This window comes from Dipodomys spectabilis, unplaced genomic scaffold, assembly GCF_019054845.1.
Source record: "Dipodomys spectabilis isolate Male_0828 unplaced genomic scaffold, ASM1905484v1 ptg000108l, whole genome shotgun sequence".
Classification (NCBI taxonomy): Eukaryota; Metazoa; Chordata; class Mammalia; order Rodentia; family Heteromyidae; genus Dipodomys; species Dipodomys spectabilis.
Genome location: NW_024870785.1, coordinates 6,860,343 through 6,883,372, shown reverse-complemented (window position 1 = coordinate 6,883,372; position 23,030 = coordinate 6,860,343). Strand labels below are relative to the sequence as shown.

The 23,030-nt window shown below is 46.0% G+C and overlaps 1 protein-coding gene across 1 annotated transcript in view; it reads right to left on the bottom strand.

Annotated features, from left to right (window-relative positions):
- Positions 1-5,575: 5,575 nt before the first annotated feature.
- The window catches only part of Sord (sorbitol dehydrogenase), a 32,352-nt gene continuing 14,897 nt past the window's right edge, over positions 5,576-23,030 (bottom strand). The window contains exons 3-9 of the mRNA XM_042687766.1: positions 19,772-19,936; positions 17,766-17,925; positions 14,014-14,132; positions 13,717-13,782; positions 12,225-12,400; positions 7,901-8,022; positions 5,576-6,640 (exon numbers count right to left, since the gene is read on the bottom strand). Coding sequence (XP_042543700.1) covers positions 6,475-6,640; positions 7,901-8,022; positions 12,225-12,400; positions 13,717-13,782; positions 14,014-14,132; positions 17,766-17,925; positions 19,772-19,936 — 974 coding nt within the window. The 3' untranslated portion in view covers positions 5,576-6,474. The remainder of the gene's footprint in view (positions 6,641-7,900; positions 8,023-12,224; positions 12,401-13,716; positions 13,783-14,013; positions 14,133-17,765; positions 17,926-19,771; positions 19,937-23,030) is intronic.

Genomic DNA, 23,030 nt, shown 5'->3' with positions numbered 1-23,030 from the left:
GATAGGTGGCAATAATGCCGAGAGTGGTTTCAGTGAGGTTCATCACAGACTATGCAAGAATTTACACAAATTAAATGGCTCAAGTGATAAGGCACTAGCCTGAACTAGAAACAAGCTAAAGGACAATGCCCAGGCCCTGAGTTCATGCCCTAGTACTGGCATCTAAAGACACTTTAAACACACACACACACACACACACACACACACACACACACACACACGTGTTTAAAATAGATGGAGCAAGTTTATTTGAGAGTGTCCTAGCTTCTCAGAAGAGAAGGGTTCCAGGAACTGAGTTTCTACAATGATTGCTTGGGTCTACCAAATGTATGGGTCAGTCTCTCCACCCCTTCCCGCCCATCGTTGATTTGATTGGTCGAGTCGTGGTCATGGATGCTCTACGATTGGTTCCCTTCCCTATTGGGGCGGGTGAGGAAGTTTCCTTCTGATTGGCGCCCACAACAGGAATGGCGCCTTAAGCGCACACACGTGGAGAGGCGGGCACTCCACCTCGACGCGGGCGGCGCATGCGTTAAAGGCCCAGCGCGCCTGTGGCCTGACCCGGAAGGAGAGCTGTTTTTGTGCTGCGTCGCTGTTTTCCCGCCTGCCATGTTGGCCTTCGTGCCCGCTGCCCATTTCCAAAGGTGGCAGGCACCTTTGCAGCGTGAGGCCTCGGAACTAGAGGAATGGGCCACACTGCTCGTGTAAGAGCCGAAGAGAGAAGGTCTGTTGCGAGCACCCATTCATCCTGCCCAGAACTTCTGGATGGCTCCGTCCATCCCTGTGGTGACCCTGAGGTAGGTGTGATTTCTCCCATTGAAGAGATGAGGAAATGCAGGCGCTCACTGCTGGCTCTTGCCTGCAATTCCAGCCACTACTCAGGAGGGTAAGAGCTGAAAAGCCTGGTTCAAAGCTAGGCCGGGCAAGAAAGTCTGTGAAACATTGATTGATTGATTGCTTAATCTCAGCCACCAAAATGTCAGAAGTAGAACTGTGGCTCCAGTGGCCCAGTGTTAGCTAAGGGTCAATACCCAGGCCCTGAGTTCAAGCCCCCAGAACAGGCACAAAACAAGCAACATCATCATCAACATCAGAAAACAACTCAGGGAGAAGGTCCATGAGGCCCTGATTTCAAGTACTGGCACTGTAAACAAAAAAAGATGAGGAAACTCAAGCCTTTGAAGAAGTCACTTGAGGTGTTCAAGGTTTTGAGTCAATCGAGTAATTGAATTCTTCATTCTTTCTATGCATAGAATAGAACCCAAGACATCCACTGGCTTCTTTCCTGACCTTCTCTTCTGAATTAGTACATGGGCGTCTTTTCCCCATGTTGCCCTATGGCCCATGAGAAGATGTAAGTCAATGGCAGCCAACCTCTGCTTGGGGAAAAACAAAGCTTTCTGGCATCCTGGTTTAGTTGGGTGTCTAAGTGTGGAAGTTAGGGTGTGGTAAGGTTAGGGATGGCCGAGTGGGCGGGGGTCTGGCTGGAGCTTGTCTGTTCCTGTGTTTCTTTGAAAGCCTAGGCCAGTGCTGAGTCACATTCTTCTCACTACCTTGGATTAGTGGTTCTTTGTTGCTCAGTTTTTTCCTCAACCACCTTCCTCTTTCACTTTCTGTCTGATAACTTGTTGACTTCCCAATTACTGATAACAGTTCTTCCAAGAAATTCTTCCAAATTAGTCCCTGATAAGTACTGTTTGTTGGTAGCCCCATCCCATTCCATCACGTAGTGGGTGACCAGGGAAATGATTCACTTTGGGGATTCTGAGAGCAAATCTTGAAAAATCTACATTGTTAAGATAGGTAACCATGCCATTAAATGTATATTATATGTGGTACGAAAATAAAATAGTAAAGCGACAATTGTATTTGAATCTGAGTCCCTCAAGGGTCCTATAAATTGCCAAGCTTCTTGGGACCTGAGGATCCAAGATTTGCATTAATAGCTCATCCAACTCATTCTAAGCCATCCAGATTTATACCAACTTAAGACAGTCCAGAGCTGCAAAGGAACCCTCTACAACCACTGGGGTTCTATCCTCAGCAGCCCCTGAGTACTCCTTTAGATCCTCAGCAGCCCCTGAGTACTCCTTTAGATCCAAGTTCTTCCACATGTACATGGCCTGGGAGGGGGATCTCCAGAGTTCATTGTTCTCAGTGTCAATACTCTAATTTCTTTTTTCTTTTTAATTTGGTCAGTCGTAGGGCCTGAACTCTGGGTCTGGGCATTGTCCTTCAGCTAGCAGACATAGTATCACTTCTGGCTTTTTCTGCTTATGTGGTGCTGAGGAATCGAACCCAGGGCCTCATGCATGCAAGGCAAAGCACTCTACCACTGAGCCACTTTCCCAGCCTCAGTACTTTAATTTCTTGTCTGCCAGGTCTACTCAAGGCTTGAGGTGTGGCTCAGTGGTAGAGTGCTTGCCTAACAAGCACAAAGGCCCTAGGTTCCATCCCTAGCAAAGAAGGAAGGAAAGAGAAGGAGGGGGAAGGAAGGTACAGAAAGATATGTAGTCTCCAACCCAGTTATTTTCATTCTAAAATGTAACAAGCACATGTCTGAGTTCTGTCACTCAAGAGGCAATGACAGGAGGCTTGTGAATCCAAGTCCACCCAGGGCAAAGTTAGAAAACAACAAAATAAACAAGTAAATAAAAGGGCTGGTGTAGTAGCCCAAATGATAGAAAACTTATCTAGCAAGTGTGAGACCCTGCATTCAATCCCCAGTAACACAATGTATAGGTGTGTATGTATGTATGTGTGTATGTGTGCATGTGTATTTGTGTGTGTATTTGTGTATATGTTAGAATGATGACATTTAAGCCAAAGTAGTGGGACCTAAGATAATTAGGGAAAATTGATTAGTGTATGATATAAAGACATCATTGTTAATCTGGTGGATATAATGATGAGAATCATTTAATAAGTGTTTTTTTAAAGTTATGAGTGAAAATGGAAAAAAGTCAATGCTGTCATTATACTTATGAATATATATACATGTTTTACATGTAAAGAGATTGTCAAGGGAAAAGCTGGAAGAGAGTACTCCGGCATCTTTCTTCCTGTGATTCACAGGATTCATGCCCGGCACCTCAGTAGCTTAACATCTTTAGCAAATGGATTATACTGACTTTCTCTTTTTTATTTTTCTGCCTTTATTTTCTTACAATGCACCAACTTGTGTGAAAAGGGATTATGGTATCTCCTGGTGATGAGGGCTCAGTAAACAGCTGATTTGAAGTGCCTTGGGATTGTAACCAGGAAGGAGTTGTGAAGAGGCCTAAGGGAAAGGCCGTAGGCACTGGATGGGCTAAGCAGCTAGCAGCCTGTCGGCCAGCTTGGGCTGGCGTGAGGGATCTGTTCCTCCATCATGCCTCAGAGGTGACAGGCCTAGTACAAACCCACCTACCTGAAGGCCCACCTTTTTCCTACCCTCTGCCCCTAGCAGGCTTCTATTATGGAGCACAAGAAGGCCAGTTAGTTGCCACAATAGTGAAGTCAGCGATGAGTCTGACCTGCCAGAGCCTACATCTGGGCTGTGTAGACCCTTCAGACAACACACCTAGGAGCCTGAAGCCAAGAGTGTTTTCACAGGCAGCCCTCCCCCGACCCTTCACTCTAGCCATGGAGACAAGACTAGAAGTGGAACTTGAGAATGCCCCTGTCAGTCAGTCCTAAGGCCTCCTCACGCCCCAGGCCCTCTGGGCGATGGAGACATATACGGTATCAGTGCCTGAAGAGACCTTAAGATAGTCTAGTACAACCCTGCTGGTAGCATAGGAGGAAACAGACTGATGGAAGTGCCCAAGATTAGACAGAACCCAGGAATACTTGAATTAAATCTTTTAAAACTTGCTACCTCTCAGAGGCTGCGCTCTTGAGGACACAGTCTTCAACCAGCTCCTCCTTGATGCATTGAATAATCTCTTGGAGGTAACATCATCCTCATACCTGTACCCACTTTTAGGTGCCCCGGGAAGGAGCAGAGTATCTGACTTAGCCAGGGCTTTCAGAGCATAGGTAAGCCAGGGTTGGATGCTACTGTGTCAGAGACCATCTACTGATGTCTGGAAGGTGCTTCCCATGAGCCATGAGCTCCTTGGCCAAGCCACTGCACTATTGCTGCCCCTTCTCCATCCTATTTGAATGGTTTGCAGTATGTAGTAAGGAAGATGGAGATGCTGTAGACCCGTCACCCAGAGTACATATCAGTCACCATCTGTAACCTGTAACGACACCTCACCCAGCTTCAGTCCCCAGCCTGATGTTCAGAACTGGGCAGGCGTTGCCTGTTGTTTGGCCTCTGTACTGGACCTACTGATACCATGAGCCTGCGTCAGTTCTGGAGAAGGGCAAATACTCCACTCATCCTGGCATCTCCCTGATCCTGAGCCTGACCTCTGGCTTCAATAAGGCTCCCTTTATGTAAAACAGGGAACCGAGAGAAAAGAGGAAAGATGGCTCAGATTCAGGGAGTGTGTCCAGAAATGATCTCACACCAGCATTTGCCATGACCACAGGGTGGGAGCTGTTGCTGGAGTCAGTGCACTCCTTCCTTCTTGGGATGGGGGCGAGGGGGGGCAGAGGGGGGGCATGAGGTAATCCTCCCCTTTTCACCTTCAAGGTTGCATGTAGGGTCCTTCCCTGCTCTCCACCCTTACACCCCCACTCGATTCAGTGCTGGGAGTGCCGGCTGGGTGGGGTCCTCAGTGTTGACAGAAAGTGAACCAGTGCCTGGTGACAGAGCACACAGAGGCTGCCAGGCCTCCCAAGGTTGGGGAACTCGCGGGGAATTCATATTCTTGTTCCGGGACTGATTCACTGAGTCAATCAACACTGATTGAGCACCTTGTGGAGGCGGTGGTAGGGAATGCCTGGGCTGGCTTTGAAGTGGGATCCTCAGATCTCAGCCTCCCGAGTAGCTAGGATTAGAGGTGTGAGCCACCAGCACCTGGCTATTTGGTGTGTTTTTGAGACAGGGTCTTGCCGTGAAGTCCAGGATGTCCTCAAACTTGTCGTTCTCCTGCCTAAGCCCTTCAAGTGCTGGAGTTACAGGTGTGACCACTATTCCTAGCTCTGGACTACTTTTGATCTGCCCATTCACTTCATAGTCACACACTGGCATCTGGGACTAGAAAATGGAAGTTATCAGGATCTTGGCTTTGAAGACCAGGCCTCTTAACTGCTAAAGGAACCTTGGCTGTGGAAGTGGATTAAAGAGAAGGCAGGTGCCAAGTGTGGTCCTAACTAAATAGAACTAAGAGAAGGAAGGACCAGGTGGGCTGGGCTACCTGGCTACTGAGAGTGTGCAGAGACAGATGTCTCCTGACCCTATCCTTCCAGGGGTGAGAGAAAAGCAGTATATGGCCTTGATCAAATTACTTTGTTACCTGCAGACTATCATAATGAGTTTGGCTTGCTGTGTGGATTGAATGATTTGTGTAGATTTCCAGCAGTTAATGAAAATCCTATCTAGTGCACAATGTATACTCGGTAAAGTCCTGGGATTCTTCCTTCTGTGAAGCAGATAACCTAAGTCCACTCCTCCACAAACGGACACAAACAACAGCTGTAGTCAGATACCAGAAGCAGAGAATTTATTGCCCAAAGCAGTTTGATGAATTTTAGGCACTGGCCATGCTGTTTCCCCATATAAACCCTCTGCCCACATCTGAAGTAAGGAATTAAAGGCTATAGCCCAAGTTCCGTCACAGCTACTATATCCTCATTCTTGATTATTAATCTCAAAAATCACCAAGGGTGTGATTGGCCTTTTAAAATGTTATACAGGAAAAAAGTAACAACCCAAGATTAAAATAGGGTAAGTTTAGAGATACTCTTCCAAAAGACAGGAAGATACCAAGAGCCTCAACTGCAGTGATCAGAGGGACCATTTTTCCTCCACTTACAATGACCAGAATCGAATAGAATTGTCTATTAACTGAGGGAGCCTAGGAGGGGTTAGGGTGGGGATATCAAATCCTCAGGTAGTTGACCAAGCTCTTTTGGGCTAGTCAGGAAGCATTGAAGGTCTCCAAGTTGACTAGCAGTAGAGGCCATGCTTCAGGTAGAGTTAGGAGTAGGAGAAAGATGGTTAGACACTTTGCAAGGCATTCAGCCTCAGGGCTGCCCATTCCCTGGCAGTCATGGTGGTACCAGAAACACAAGGGCAGAATTTCTGTCCCCACCCAAAGAAGAGAAGAAGGGCAGGTCCTAACCCTTGGCTGCCAGACATAGCTCTATGTGCAGGACTTGGCTTAGCACAAGCAGGTCATTCTGGGTACAAGGTCTCCAAACTCTACCTATTTGCATTTTCAAGGCACACCAACTCCTCTGTAAGGCTCTGTGCTTAATGAATTACATTAATTATTCTTGTCATTCAGAAAAAAAAAAGTTTGTCACGAGGCCCACCCTGCTCAGCTGTTTAGCCCTGAGATGCTGAAAGGGTAGGAAGGGGGCACCGCCCAGTTCACATCAGGGATCCTGGTCATTAGGGTCACACTTGATCATGACTTTCAGCCCCACTCCCTGTTTGGATGTTTCAAAGGCCTCCATGGCTTTCTCCAGAGGAAACCTATGTGTGACTAAGGGCTTCACGTTTATAGTCTTGGATGCAAGCATTGAAATTGCCATTGGCCACCTGTAAGAGATCACAAGCATTATACTGAAACTTCAGGAAGAGACAGGTCCCCGGAAAGTACCGAGCACCAAAACACCTTGGCCACATTGATTTTTAGCACTGTGCTTCTCTAAGGCAAATTTTATACACTGTTGCTTGAGGAAAGCACCTAATCGCTCGCAGGTGTAGGAACCATTTCTAATTGCCCCGTGGCCCATACCCCATCCCTTCATTTTACAAGGTTCATCATGAAGCATAGGATTGCATTGGCATGAAGATGATATGTATCCTACAGAAGCCTCTGTGAAAAGGCAGTTAGGATAATCCAGTCACATCCACTACCAGCTCAGCTTGGCAAAGTTTACTAGAAAACAGATGCTCTATTGAGGAACTGGACTTACAGACCCTTAAGCTGGGAAAGATGTCCCAGATAGAGGGCTCTAGGAGATAACAAAGTAGTATATAGGATGTGGGTGGGATAAATAAGACTCTATTCTCCAAAATGGAACCTGGGATTCACAAGTGTGAGCCAAAGGACTTGATTTCTTGGACTTGTCCTCCTTCTCCTTTATTATTATTATTTTTTTTTTTTTTGTCGGTTGTGAGGCTTGAACTCTGGGCTTGGAGGCTGTCCCTCAGCTCTTCAGTTCAAGGCGAGCACGCTCTACCACTTGAGCCACAGCACCACTTCTGGCTTTTTTCTGATTATGTGGTGCTGAGGAATCGAACCCAGGGCCTCATGCATGCAAGGCAAGCACTCTACTACTGAGCCACCTTCCCAGTGCTCTTCTTTAAATTTTAAATTGAATTTATTTAGCTAGCCCTGGGGCTTGACCTCAGGGCCTTGGTGATGTTCCTGAGGTTTTTGGTCAAGGCTAGTACTTTACTAGTTGAGCCACAGCTCCACTACTGGATTTTGGCGCTTATTTGGAGGTAAGTGTCTCACAGTCTTTTCTGCCTAGGCTGACTTTGAACTGTGATCCTCAGATCTCAGCCTTCTGAGTAGCTAAGATTACAGGTGTGAGCCACAGTGGAGGGAACCTGGGTAACAGCAGCAAACAGCCAGTAGTGCATGCCTCAAATTTCCCCTCCCTGTCTCTCCATCAGGGAAAGAAGTACATGTTCTCTCTTTGGAGCACTATCATATCACATGGCTGTCAGTGTGGCCAGGGAGTGCCCCTCATGAATAAACAGGCAGAGACTCATAGTCTCAGAGGCTGTGTGGGCCTGCCCTGGACTGATTGGCGGCTGGCCACCCCGGCTCACCCACAGCATACTCACGTGTTGCAGTATCGAAATACACCCTTGATATCCACCTCCCGGGCGGCTGCATGCACTAGGGGTACAGACACCATCTCAGCACCCATTCCCACAAGCACCAGGGTTCCACCAGAGATAGTGGCCTGCAGAAGAATCATAGAAGCAAGAAGACCCAGTTGAAAAGAAAACACAGACTTTCACTGAGACCTGCAATGTCACACAGATGTCTTCTGCCTGCATCTGGTGTGCATGCGAAAAGTTCGAGAGGGTTTGATTCTCATTCTATTCCTGAAATCTTCAACATGCCTATCAAACTTGTCAGAGCAACATAGTAAATATCAGCTTTGTAGGCCCTGAAACAACATATTTGACCAATGGAGAAGAACCAGGTATATCTTTCAGAGCCTTAAAAATTCAGTGGGCTGGGAAGGTGGCTCAGTGGTAGAGTACTTGCCTTGCATGCATGAGGCCCTGGGTTCGATTCCTCAGCACCATATAAGCAAAAAGAAAAAAGCCGAAAGTGGCACTGTGGCTCAAGTGGTAGAGCGTTAGCCTTGAGCTGAAGAGCTGAGGGACAGCGCCCAGGCCCACAACCAGACCCTCCCCCCCCCCAAAAAAAAAAAATTCAGTACCAGAGGGCTGGAGGTATGGCTCAAAAGATGAGTACCTGCCTAGCAAGCCTGAGGCCTTGAATTTAAAGCACCAGTACCACAAAAATAAATAAGTAAATAACCTCAATAGTAGATATTGGCATTAGCCACGTCCATATCCTGGCAGGACTTCAACAGGCCCCTCAGTAGCCACCTTCTGAGCTCACCAGCAGGGAAAAAACTGCACCCAAACAGCTGGGCTCCTGGAATTCTGTGGTTGTAAAAATGACTTCCTGGCTAGGCACTGTGGCTCATGTCTGTAATCCTAGCTACTCAGAAGGCTGAGATCTGAGGATTGCAGTTCCAAACCAGCCTAGGCAGGAAAGTCCCTCAATTAACCACCAGAAATCCAGAAGTGGCTCAGTAGCTCAAAGTGGTAGAGGGCTAGCCTTGAGTGCAAAATTGCCCTGGCCCTGCCTTTAAGTCCCACGACCAACAACCAAAAGAGTAGAGCTGGCTGGGAAGGTGGCTCAGTGGTAGAGTGCTTGTCTAGATGCATGAGCCCTGGGTTTGATTCCTCAGTACCAAGAAGGAGAAAAAAAAAGCTAAAAGTGCTGCTGAGGCTCAAGTGGTAGAGTGCTAGTTTTATTTTTTTTTTTTGGGGGTGGGGGGTCCGGTCGTGGGGCCTGAACTCTGGGTCTGGGCGTTGTCCCTCAGCTCTTCAGCTCAAGGCTAGTGCTCTACCACTTGAGCCATAGCACCACTTATGGCTTTTTCTGCGTATTTGGTGCTGAGGAATCGAACCCCAGGGCCTCATGCATGCAAGGCAAGTATTCTACCACTGAGCCACCTTCCCAGCCCTAGAGTGCTAGTCTTGAGCCAAAGACAGTGCCCAGGCCCTGAGTTCAAGCCCTAGGACTAGGGGAAAAAAGGGTAGAGCTATAAAAAAGATAAGTGACGCAGACCCATTCTCAATGACGTATGGAGAGGATTTTGCAGTGCTGGGAGCCAGAGGCAGAGCATGGGTCTAGAGCCAAGTAGGGGTGACTCCCGGTGTTGAGCTGCGGGACCCTGGGCTTGCCTCTAGGCTAGTCTCTGGTGTGTAACAGTCATAGTAGTTGGACTGGGAGTTTGGCTGTTTTATATTTTTGCTGACGCGCAGTCACAGATATTGCGGTCCTTTTGGGTAAATGGGAGAGAAGGGTCAAAGTTGTGAGTTGAGCTAAAGAAAACTTTTTTTTTTGTACTGGTACTAGGGATTTAACTAGGCTTTTTTGTTCAAGGTTGACACTCTGCCACTTGAATCACAGCTCTGTTTCGGTTTATTGATGGCTAATTGGAGATAAGATTCTCAAAGACTTCCATGCCTAGTCTGGCTTTGAACCACAATCCTCAGATCTCAGCTCTGAGTAGCAATGATGACAGGCGTGAACCTGTCTTTCTAGGTACCTAGTGCATAGAAAACTCGTGACTGAAAAATTTTCCAGAAAAACGATCTTCCAACCATTTGCAGTTACTCACCCACAGTCAGCCATGCCAAACGGCCAGGAGTTTTAACAGCTTTTGACCACATGCCCAGCATTGCTCAAGACTATCTGACCACTAGTACACCAAGGAGGTGATCAGTCCTCTGTGCCAAGGAGCATCTCACAAACAACATCCATTGAGCATGGGGCAGAAACAAGATGCTCAGATATGTGTGTATGAGCTGCTGAAGGCTCCACTTGCTACTCAGGAGAGATGCCATTTCAAGCTGCTGAAGCCCCTGGCTCTCATTCCTCTCCCTGCCCATCTCAGGTTGGTCCCCTGCCACTGGACTTCTACCATCAACAACTGGAAGAAACATCTGTTCCCAAAGGCACTCATGTCAGAGCAGACGAGCAAAGAAAGATGTGCCCTAAGTCCCTCAGCTGTCCCAGTGTGCCTCTGTACTGGGCAACCACTGACCTGCCATCCGCTTCAGACAGTAGATAAACCGTCCCTGCTGCTATTGCCCTCAAGATGCCTAATACCGAGTACTTGCATTCAGCAAGTACCTAAGGTGTAGTAGACCTATCACACATGGACCCATCATCCCTTCTGAGGTTTTGATTTCTTCTTGCCCCTTCCCACACGGCAACTGGTCTATGACAGTAGAGCAAAGGGCTGGCTGACTCCAGATGAAACTCAGGACAGGGCTAAGTGACACCTGCTGGTCCCTGGGGCTACTCCCTGTGTTCCCAAAGCCACCAGGAATCTTGATAGGAGGAGGACTAGGCAGCTGTACCAGGCTCGAGGATGTGCCACCACCAGAGGGGTTAGCCTGATCAATACTTTTCACACTGCAGTGTCCTATGTGTGGACCGGCTGGAAGCCCGTGCTCCTGTGAGGCAGCAGTCTGGGAGGCAGGGACAGTTCCTGGCCAGCTGCCTTCCTTAGCTCAGCTCTTTCCGTGTGATCACAGTTGCTTCCTTTTGTTTCTGGAGCCACGCGAGAACATTGTGAAAAGCTCAGGCACTGACTATAGCTGATGACTATAAGACTTTATAGAGCTTGAAGCTAGGTCAGCAATGTAACTCTCAGTGTGGTGCCTGAGGGGCTGGGAAGGTGGCTCAGTGGTGGAGTGCTTGCCTTGCATGCATTAGGCCCTGGGTTCGATTCCTCAGCACCACATAAGCAAAAAGAAAAAAGCAGGAAGTGGTGCTGTGGCTCAAGTGGTAGAGCGCTAGCCTTGAGCTGAAGAGCTCAGGGACAGTGCCTAGGCCTAGAGTTCAGGTCCCATGACTAACCAAAAAAACAAAACAAAACAGTGTGGTACCTGACTTGTGCAGATTAGACATCATGCTATAGAAAGCAATGAACACAGGTCCCTCACATTATACAGTAGTTCTGGGAACCTAGAAGTTATCCTTTTCCCTCTTTTCCTTGTACTTTGATCTGTTGATGCAACTCTCCACCCCAACTCCTTGTCCATTTCCCATAAATTGCTGATGGGTGGGACCCCTGATTTACAGTAAATCAGGCATTGGCAACTTATCAGTTTCTAGTTCTAGGTGACAGCACAATAGGAGACAACTTTGACCCCAAGAAATCACTTCATCTTTGTGATGAACTGAATTGACTTTTGCCCAATAGCAATGGCTCAAACATTACAATTTTCCTCAGTAAAATAATCCAGGAATTTCCCACTGGACTAAGGTATGACTTCTGTTCCTCCTGCTAATAGTAAAGCAAATGCTACCATGTCCACGTTAGAGATTAAAAAAAAAACAACAACAGAATTTTGAGCTGGGTGCCAGTGGCTCACAACTCTAATCCTAGCTATTCAGGAGGCTGAGATCTGATGATTGCAGTTTGAAGCCAGCCCTGGCAGAAAAGTTGTGAGACCTTTATCTCCAATAAACTACTCAGAAAAGGCCAGAAGTGTTGCTGTGGCTTTAGTGGTAGAATGCTAGTCTTGAACACAAAGAGGCTCAGGGACAGTGCTCAGGCCCTGAGTTCAAGCCTAGGACTGAGGGGGAAAAAAAAAAACACACAAAATTTTAGGAGCAGGATGTAGGCTAATTGTAGACTTGACTGTCTGGCAGGCATGAGGCCTTGAGTTCAAACCTCAATATTGTCCAAGAAAAAGAAGACAAACTATGGAGAGTACTGCTTGGGGGAGGGGGAGGTGTCACACAGCAAATTAGTAGAGAAGCTTGAAAACGAGTCTCCTTACTTCTGCTCTCTTTATTGCCTGAAGCCGCCCCCCAGCTCAGCGCCTGCAGTCCACTCACATAGATCCCCGTCTGGATGGAGGACTCTGCCCCTGTGCACTCGATGGTGACTTCCGGCTTGGACCCCAGAAGTTTTTCCACTTTACTGGCAATTTCCTTAGGACTCTCCTTGTTGATCTGGAGAATGAAATCAGCTCCTACTTCCTTGGCTTTACTCAACCGAGAGGCATTCATATCTAAAGGTAAGCCAAAATTCCTTTTAAACTGAGAAAGGGGATGACTGACTGATAAGGGAAAAACACGTGTATGATCTGATGGCAACAAAGCTGTACTGGAGGTGATGCTGAGCCCGAAGCACTCTGCAACCTCACCCACTGCCACACAGCTTCACAAAGTCCTCTCCTCACGACACACTCACACACACACACCTTTACATCTGCACAAGGCCCTGTGAACACCACAGCTCTTCACAACTACACAGTACTTCCACACATATTTGATCCCGTAGTGCATACGTACACAGCACATACACCCTTACATTTTTACGAATTTATGATGCTTGCCACCACTACCATACCACACACACAAATCTTGTTTGCCTCCTAATAGTCAAACAGTCCAAGGGCTGTGTGTCCACACATGAAGGACCACATCCTATTCTCCCCAGCTGCTACCTCTCTCTTCACAACCTCAGTCCTGAGTTACTCATCCCCGGGTAGACTTTTCAACCCTAGAATCCAGGAGAAGAGGTAGAACTCCTTAAGGAACCTAGTGCCCTGACAAGTACCTGTGGTTTGTTCCTTACAGGATAAGCAAGTGTTGGAGGTTTGCCTCTAGTGTTAGAATGGTGGAACCCCTAAAGACCCAATACAAGGGAATTGGATTCATTAGGGTTACTGCCCATGAAAGGGTTAATGCTGACCTTGCAGAGAGTGCAAGGTTCTCTGGCTTCTTGTCTTAACTTGTGATTTTTCTTTTGTTGTTATTGTTGTTGTTCTTGGTCATGGGGCCTGAACTCTGGCCTGGGCACTATCTCTCAGCTCTTTAGCTCAAGGCGAGCGCTCTACCACTTGAGCCACAGCGCCACTTCTGGTTTTCTGGTGGTTTATTGGAAATAAAAGTCTCACAGATTTTTTCCTGCCCTGGCTGCCTTTGAACCATGATCCTCAGATCTTAGCCTCCTGAGTGGCTAGGATTACAGGCGTGAGCCACTGGCGCCCAGCAAAAATTAAAGTAGTTGTACAAAGGGGTTGTTCAGTTAACAGATACATGATACCTTCTGCATGTGCTTCTGCCAGCTGCATAGGGCTTTCACTAAAGGATAAACCAATGGGGCTGCCCAGTCTCTCAGCCTCTGAAACAGTGAGCTAAATAAACCCCTTTCAAGGTACCCAGCCTTGGGTATCTTGTTATAGGAACAGAAAGTAGACTAATAATGAAAGCAATGGGTCTCATGCTCCTGCCCTGAATTATACTTTATGCAGCTCTTTCCATCTCAAGATTAAAGCAAGCAAACAAACAAAAAAAACCCCCACAAACCCAACTTTCATACCAGTTACCAGGACTTGAGCTGCTCCCATTGCCTTGGCCACAATCAGATTAACCAGTCCAATGGGCCCTGCATTAAAAAGAAAAAAAAGATGTTTGTAGATTATTCAGTATCAGCTCTTCCTATAATCCAGTGTCACGGGCATTCATCTGAGGCCTCCAGGGCACAGAAGAGTGCTGATCATTGAGTAAGATTCTGGAAAGAATCTTAGCATTTGGAGGGGGAGTCACATGGAAGAGGGGTCTCCATTCCCAATCAGTAAAACCACAACCATATAACCAAGTGTCCTCCATTTCTTACCAGCTCCACACACCAGGATCTTGTTCCCCAGGGATACTCCACCTCGACGGCAGGCATAGATCCCCACAGAGAGGGGCTCAATCAGGGCCCCTTCCTCAAAGGTGACATTGTCAGGGAGCCTAAGGAGTTACCCAACATGCAGTTAGATCCTCTGGCTTAACTACACTAACAACAGTATATTACTGTAACATAATTATTGCATAATTATTGTAGCATATTATTATTACATAATTATAACATACTTATTACATAATAGTAATAACACTGAGCATTATTTATTTATGGCAAGACAATGTGCTTAGCACTTTAGACACATTCACTCATATCCATCTCAGAACACTTCTATAATAGATACCATTATTTCTACTTTTCTGATGAGGAAACTGAGGCTTTGTGGATAAAGGACTTGCCCCAAAGATTCAAAACTAGTCAGGGGCTCAAAAGGTTTTGAATTCGAAGCTAGATATATGTCTGGCTCCAGAACACAGGCCACACTCCTCTCATGCAATGATTCTCTTTGGAGACTCACTTCAGAGTTCTCAGTGAACACATTCTCTTTGCTGTCAGAAGCACGGTGAGGTAACAGCAGGTGTCAATCTGTTGTTTGTCCCCCACTCTGTGTTTCAGAGGAGCCACGTCTGGTGACAGCAGCTGCCTGGCTGTCCAGGACTGGTTAAACTGGGAACAGAGCCTGTTCCACTTAGCTCACTCAGTGCTGTGTCACTTTCACCACAGGGTTCTTGGTTTTCACTTCTGAGTTCACTGGCATCTCAACCCCATCCTCAATCCCGCTGATGATGACAGTAAACATTTGCAGTAGGCTTTAGAGGTTAGAGAACTTACTCACCCATTATCTGATTTAATCCTCAGTATAACAGTATTGGGCAGACAAGACAGGTTTTATTTTTACCTTTATCTTACAGAACAGGAAACTGAAGCTCAATGACATTAAAAGTGGCCCAAGGTTGGAAGGCCAGTTCCAGGCCTTGAACCAAGGTGTCCTAGTTCTGTATCTTCTGCCTGACCCCACATTAGCTGGTTTTTGGTTCTGTGGGTAGTATCTCATTTCTGTTAGTTCCTTGCTGTCCAGTATTTACTGAGTGCCCCAAAACCTACATGTGATGGAACACAAAATCCTTCAAATTCCCAAAAGAAATACAGAGTAGCTAGCCAAGTGCATACGTATGCTCATCCCCAAGTCTTGTGGTCCTCCTGTCTCTGTTTCCAATCCTCAACTAAATAAATTCCAAGCCTGTGGTTAGCAGCCTCACTTCTTCCTTGTCCCTCAACTTTTCTTACATCATCTCCACAGGCATCAATTCCATGGAAGGGGAAAGAACTGGAAATGAAATAATGAACTTGCCCTCATTCTTTAAACTTCCCCCCCACATACACACACACATACCACATGCTCTAGACACAATAGCCTGCCACTTCACGTCTGGATTCCCACAGATCTCCAATGGTTCTAAGCCAGTTCCTTCTCTGTCCTTCCTTTGACCTCTTAGAATTACAACAGGCCTGGCACAAGTGGTAAACTGCCTGTCTAGCAGGTACAAGGAACTGAGTGAGTATAAACACCAGTACCCCTCCCCAAAGAACAGCAAGTACCCTTTCCCTTAAAAAAATCCAGTAACATAAGACATGTACTCATTATCTTGCCCATGTAATTTTAACCCCTCTGTACAGTATTTTCACACAAAAAAAGTTTCAAAAAAAATCCAGTAACACCCCCCCCCCCCAAAGGAAAAGAACATCAAAGAGAAGTGGAATTGGAGATGGCAGGGTGATGAAGGCTGAGTATTTCCCTCAGATACATGAACAGGAGTTCTATAGCTGGTCCCTCTGTCACCGGTCAGGGGTTAGATTCCTGGGTCCTCTCTCTCCAACATTGTCCAGTGGGGGTTCAGAGGGAATGGAGAAGAGAGAGTTCCAGGCTTCTGTCCATCCCTGACCATTCATGTTTTTATGAACACCAGAGAACAAAACAAGTTGTTTTTTATAATACGCCACAGGAAACAGACAAAGGAGGAAAGAATGACCAAGAAGCAAGGAGAAGGAAGCAGGAAGATAGAAGATAGGAGGGTAGGAAAATAAAGAGGTAGTAGTGATGTAGGAATGCATCCTCACAAACAGGTATCAGAAGAGAACTAAGGTCTAGGACTACAGTAGTTGCAGGGGCAGGAAGTATCCTCAGAGAGGAAGGTCAAGGGTTACATAGCCCCCAGAGATCCTTGGGTGCTCTGCTGTCCCAGAGCACTGCCAACCAGTTACACCCCTACACCAGTCCCTACACACAAGCTACAGCTATCTCAATTGCCAGTGCCAGGCTTCCCTCTCAGATCTAATCTGTACCTCCATTGCTGGATGACAAGACCATGGCTGACTCAGGTTGGCACCATTTATCTGTGTGCACCAGGTCTCTGTGCCAGCTTCATATGGAGTACTTGGTACACGTTTCTCATTGAATCTCATCAGCTGTTCTGTGACAGAGGTGCCAATATTATGTCCACTTCACAGACAAGGATACTGAAGTCACAAACCTTAAGGCATTCCTTCAGGGATACACAGTGTGTGATGGAGATGAATGATTGACCTTGAACTTTACCACTTGTTCTTCTGCCTTCCATGAAAATAGTTTATGTCTGTTTCTTTGTGACTTCAACTCAGGACCTGTCCCTTAGTAGAGCCACAGCTCTACTTCCAGCTTTTTTTTTTTCAGGTTGGTTAACTCTCATGCTTGGGCTGGCTTAGAACTAGGGTCCTCACATCTCACTTTCCTGAGTAGCTAGGATTAACAGTCAAAGCCACCAGCACCTGGCTTATTGTTTGTATCTTGACTTGGACAGGTTCCAAAAAAGATGGGTTGATTCAGCAACCACCTACTGGAAGGAGGAATTGGCCCACAAAACTGCTTTCCTCCAGAGCAGGCTCAGGTGTTGACTTAAATTCACCACACACAAGGTCTCTGGTCTGTTGATTATTTCCAAGACTTCTAGTGGGCACCCCATAAAAGCTATCAGACTGCCCCTGTGACTGGCTCCCATACCAGCTAAGAGCCATCACTGGGGCCAGGTTGGGGTGGAAGGAAAATTTGAGTCAGGTTAGCAGGGAGCCACACACTAATACCACAGAGCTCCATTGTGGGGCATCTCTCAGACACAGCTTCTCAGCCCAGGGCCATTTCAGATAAGAGGTGGACCCCTGTCCTGGATCTGCTCTGTGTCTGGATCCTTTAGCCCTTGGATGAAACTGCAACAATAACGTGCACCTTGTGATTATACGGCATGCAAAGCCCCTATTGTATTATACAAAGGCAGGTCTGTAGTAATTGTCTAATTTAGTCTCCTGGTGATTAATTGAAACTACAGCAGAGGAAGGTTCAATCATGTCCTTAAAGTCACTGAAAAGGCAAGAGTGGATTCAGCATGCCAAGACTCATACCATGGCAGCACACTACAGCTTTCTGGGGATTATAGTGGAAACCAAAATGGAACCATGCGTTCTCTCTAGGATGGCTGGAGGGGATGACAGATCTTGGCACCAATTTTGTATTCTTCTAGATTAAAATCTACCACTGAGTCAATCTAGCCCCATAAGGCTACCCTCCCTCTGTGCCACCAAGATAGGCGGGCCCACTAGGGGTGTGCTTCATGTGCATGAACTGAAAATGATGAAATCACTGGGATATAGAAGCATCATGAAACAACCAAGAGGAAAGAGGTCCCAGCAGCTGGAATGTGAATACTAACTTGTAGCAGAAGTCAGCATTATGCTTGTAGAATCGGGACAGATTTCCATCATCAGGGGGAGTGGCACAAAAGAAAATGGATGGGGTCAGATTATACCGCCCGATCTTGCAGAAATAATCATTTTCTCGGGGAGACCCAGGCTCAATGGCAACACGATCACCTGGAAAGGAAAACCAAAATGGATTGCTGTGTTTGGCAAAGGAAGCAGAGCTTTTTTCTTTAAAAAAAAAAAAAAAAATTGGGGGCTGGGAGTATAACTTAGTGGTGGAGTGCTTGCCTGGTGTGCGTGAAGCCCTGGGTTCAACTCCTTAGTACCACATAAACAGAAAAAGCCAGAAGTGGTGCTGTGGCTCAAGTGGTTGAAGGCTAGACTTGAGCAAAAGAAGCTCAGAGACAGTGCCCAGGCCCAGAGTTCAAGCCCCAGGATGAAAAACAGAAAAACAAAAACACTATCTCTCCCTTCTCTTCCCTCTCCCCAGTACTGGGAATGGTGCCCAAGGTCTTATGTTATTAAACAAGCACACTATCACTTGAGCCCTCCAACCCTTTTTTTTCCCCTTTAAGCAAGTGCTGCACTGCTTGAAGGCACAGCACCACTTCTAGCAGTTCTATTTTCTAACGGTTAATTTGAAATAAGAGTCTCATGGGCTTTCCTGCCCAGGCTGGCTTTGAACTATGGTCCTCAAATCTTAGCCTCCTGAGTAGCTAGTATTACAGGCATGAGCCGCTGGCACCCTGCCTGCCTCCATCTCCTAAATTGGGATTAAGGCATGTGCCACAGGTAGCATTTTTTTTTAAAATACTGGTTCTGGGGCTTGAACTCAAGGTCTTGGTACAGTCCCTGAGCTTTTTTGCTCAAGGCTAGCGCCCTACTATTTGAGCTTCTTCCTTCTTTTTGGTGATTAAATGGAGATTAAGTCTCAAGGACTGTCTGGCTGTGGCTGACTTTGAACCTTGATCCTCAGATCTCAGCCTCCTGAGTAGCTAGGATTACAGGCTCACACCTGGTGCCCAGGATTGAATTCATGATACTAAGCATTTATTAGAACTTACATTTAGATAACCCAGTATTTGGAAACATGGTCTCACAAGTAAGACTCAATCATAAGTGGTTATTGGACGATAGGAACTTTTGGCTCTGGAACAACCCTGTGACAGCACAGATGCTTTTCCAATGATCACTAATGATGGCTGGAATCCTAGAGTTAAAATTTTAAGTGTAACCAACCCCTCTGTACAGTATCTTTACAATTAAAAGAATCCATCAAAAAAAATCTTAAGTGAGATATGTGCTTAATGTCTTTTGAGCTAATGTGGCTTGGGGCTCTTGAGTTATGACTAACACAAGATTGCACCCCTCCTGCTACCCTCCCTCTTCTTTCAAGTTAGCTGACATCCTCTGTCCAGGCCTGAACAGGCCTCTCTTGTTAACAAAGTAAAACTAGCCCACAGCTAGCTATGCCGAGGCAGCTGGGCTGTAATTCATGGGGTCAGGGATAACTGCCCAAAGCTGAGGATTCTTCCCTCTGGAAAATAAATTAAGCCGATCTAGGGGGAAATACAGCCATTTGCCCAGACTCCAATAAGAATGGAGGATTGCATTTAAGGCCTTAGTTCCTAGCCTGTTGAGGCATTTTGTGGCTCCTGTTCATATTGAAAGCTGTATTTCAGGCAATGCCTCTTCTCCAGTTGAGGTAGCAACATTTCCCTACCTGCTTAATCTCCAGGCAGTGGAGATAAAGTTTCTCATAAAAGGAACTAAAGTCTAGATAAGACTTGCCAACACTGCTAGCATTCTTTTCCTCTGCCCTTAACACCACCTGTGCCTTACTACCTGTCTGTCCCATCTGCGTCCCCTGTGGAAGGTCAGATGAATACATGCAGGGGCCAGCACCATTGTATTCATTGTCGTACACCAGTGTTTAACAGGGCCTGGTCCAGGGAGAGCATCTACAAACACTTAGGTGAAATGATTACCCATGCCTTAACTGAAGGACCTTGCTGACCTGGTTTGAGGTGCTTCACCGATGATCCCACTTTTATGACTGTTCCTGCAGCTTCATGCCCCAGCACCATTGGCTTTTTCACAATGAAATCCCCGATTCGACCGTGCTGCCAGTAGTGGACATCTGAGCCGCAAATTCCAACTGAGTGCATCTTCAACAGTACCTCTGATGGAGACAGGAAAGGGGGAAACTAGTAAGGGAAGGAGCCACTGCTGTCACTGAAGAGGCCCAGCGATTTCCCTTTGGAAATCTCCAGGTCAAATTCAGACCCTGGAGTAAAAACAAGTTAAGAGTATTAAGGCAGAACTGCTTCCTTGACCAGTGATGGGTAGGTAACTTTATGTGTCAATTTGATCAGGCTGTGCTGAACAGTTAGTTTAGGCAAGTGCCAGTGTAGATGTTGTTTTGAAGCCATTTTTTAAGGTATGATTAGCAGTTAAGTCAGTACATTTGTGTGTGTGTGTGTGTGTGTGTGTGTGTGTGTGTGTGTGTGTGTGTGTGTGAGAGAGAGAGAGAGAGAGAGAGAGAGAGAGAGCTATTCAGATTTGAACTCAGAGCGTTGTGCTTGCTAGGTAAGCACTCTACTACTTTAGCCATCCCTGTTTAGTTTAATTTCTCTGATAAGGTTTGGCAATTTTTGCCTGAGGCCACCCTTAGACTACAGTGAATAGGAGCCAAGACTCCTAGCTGGCTTTTTGAGATAGAGTCTCTATTTGTTTGCCCAGGCTGGCCACAAACAGCAATCTTTTCATTTCCATTTCCCTCATAGGTAGTATCCACTACCACACTTGGCTAAATCAGATTTTGAGACCAGATTATTCTATATAAAATAAGTGAACAAGATCCAATCAGGTGAAGGCTTAAAAGGAAAGAGAGAGATTTCTGGAAAGATGGGATTGATTCTTCCTGCTGCTCTGGCATGCAAACCTCAAACCTTACAATCTCCCGTAATCATAGGAGCCAATTGTTTAAAATAAACTTCCCTTCTCTCCCTTGCCCCCTGCCTGTCTCTGTGTATGCACATACATATACATACACACAGATCTTATTTGTTCTTTTTGTCTGAAGAGTTCTAGCCAGTCATGGTGTAAAGGAAATATTAGGAGGAAGCAATATACCAACCACTTAGGCAAACAAACAGTACTTCAAGAGATAACTGTTTCCAGAAAATTACTACACTGTACCTGATTCATGAGAACAAATGTGGCACTTTTGTTGCCAGCATATGCTGAGCTATCAGGCCAATTTCTTCGTGCTTTTTTTTTTCTATAAAGAAAATGCCTCCACTAGCTTTTTGGTATGCCAGTGGTACTATAGACATACATGATCTATGATCAATGGTGGATTTTTTTCTTCTCACTTAATCTTCAAGTTTTGAATCAATGAATGAGTATACTATTATATACTAACTATGACCAATTAAGCTTGTGTTAGGTAATACTATGAAGTCATGGATTTAATCATATTGGTGTTTCTTTGTTGTAGATACTATGTTATTTACTATTCAAATTGGCATATCTATACTTAGTTATTATATTTTGATATTAACATCCTGAGTCATTTAAAGTACACCACAGTGGTCTCCAGTGACTGCTGTCCTCTGGCCACGTAGCATTCTTGGTGGCATGGATTTTTTCCTTTTGGGGAAATGTGTCCAGATCCCTCAAATAGAGTTGGTGTTTGAAGACTACTACCTCAACTGAAGATCTGTACTTGAGTTGGACAGAACTATATTACAAATGTTGGCATCATTTAAGCAGCCATCCCTCTGCTTCAGCTGGGTAACCTGCCAACTCTACACCTGACCCTTCTCAGCAACCACAGTTCTTAATTACTTGCCTTAGTTTCCTACTACTTAAGGTGATGGAGTGTGGGATGTAGCTCAGTGTAGAACACACACTTAGCATGCCAGCAAATCTGAATTCAGCCACCATCACAATAAGAAAAGGTGGTTTTCCAGCAAGAAGTTCTTTAAAAATCTCTGGTGGACCTGTGACCAGGACCTATGGTCCATTCCCTGTGTTTCCATCATTGTTCAGTGGAGAGAGCCTGTATGAGTGCTACCATGGAATACATTAAAGGTAATAGAATGTCACTTCTATCATAGCATTTCATGAGCTGGGCACCTGTCTTACTAGGTCAGAAGTGGACATGTGGCTCAAGTGATAAGAGTGCCAGTCAAGTTGGAAAAAGCAAAGAACAAATGAGACTCTTTGTCTATAACCTTTATCCTCTGAGTCAATTTAGCAGGATATAAATCCTTGTATCACAATTTCTTTGCACAGATAGACTTCTGTGTTGCAACTTCACTGTCAAATTCCATTGATTGAAGACCTTGTCTCAAAATTAAAAATGATAACTGACTTTCCTGTTTTTTGTATAACTTTTTTTTTCTTTTTTTTGGGGGGGAGGGGGGTCTGGTCGTGGGAACTGGGCCTGGGCGCTGTCCCTCAGCTCTTTAGCTCAAGGCTAGCGCTGTACCTCTTGAGCCACAGCACCACTTCCAGCTTTTTTCTTTTTGCTTATGTGGTGAGCCTGGGAAGGTGGCTCAGTGGTAGAGCGCTTGCCTTGCATGCCTGAGGCCCTGGGTTCGATTCCTCAGCACCACATAAGCAGAAAAAAACGGAAGTGGGGCTGAGGCTCAAGCGGTAGAACGCTAGCCTTCAGCTGAAGAGCTGAGGGACAGTGCCCAGGCCCAGAGTTCAGGCCCCACGACCAACAAAAAAAAAATAGGAAATAAGCTGGGCACCGGTGGCTCACTCCTTTAATCCTAGCTACTCAGGAGGCTGAGATCTGAGGATCATGGTTCCCTAAAGCCAGCCTGGGCAGGAAAGTCTGTGAGACTCTTAGCTCCAATAAACTATTAGAAAACCAGAAGTGGCATTGTAGCTCAAGCAGTAGAGTGCTCACCTTGAGCTGAAGAGCACAGGGACAGCACCCAGGCCCAGGGTTCAAGCCCCATGACTGACAAAAAAAAAAAAGAAGAAGAAGAAGGAAATAGATGTATTCAGGTAATTTTATTATAGGCCAAAAGTAAAGAAGAAAACAGTGTCTGCTGTTATAAATGGAAAAATAGGAAAGAAAATTAATGTAGCAGCAGCTGTATGAACACTACATGCCCTAAACCATTTAGTGTTCTGATGATACTTTTAGTTAGTTATTATCTTATTTTCAAGATCCTCGTACTACCACATAAAAGAGTATGGGCTTTTAGCCCCAAACCAACATGCACTGTCTTGTTTCGTTTTATGACTATATC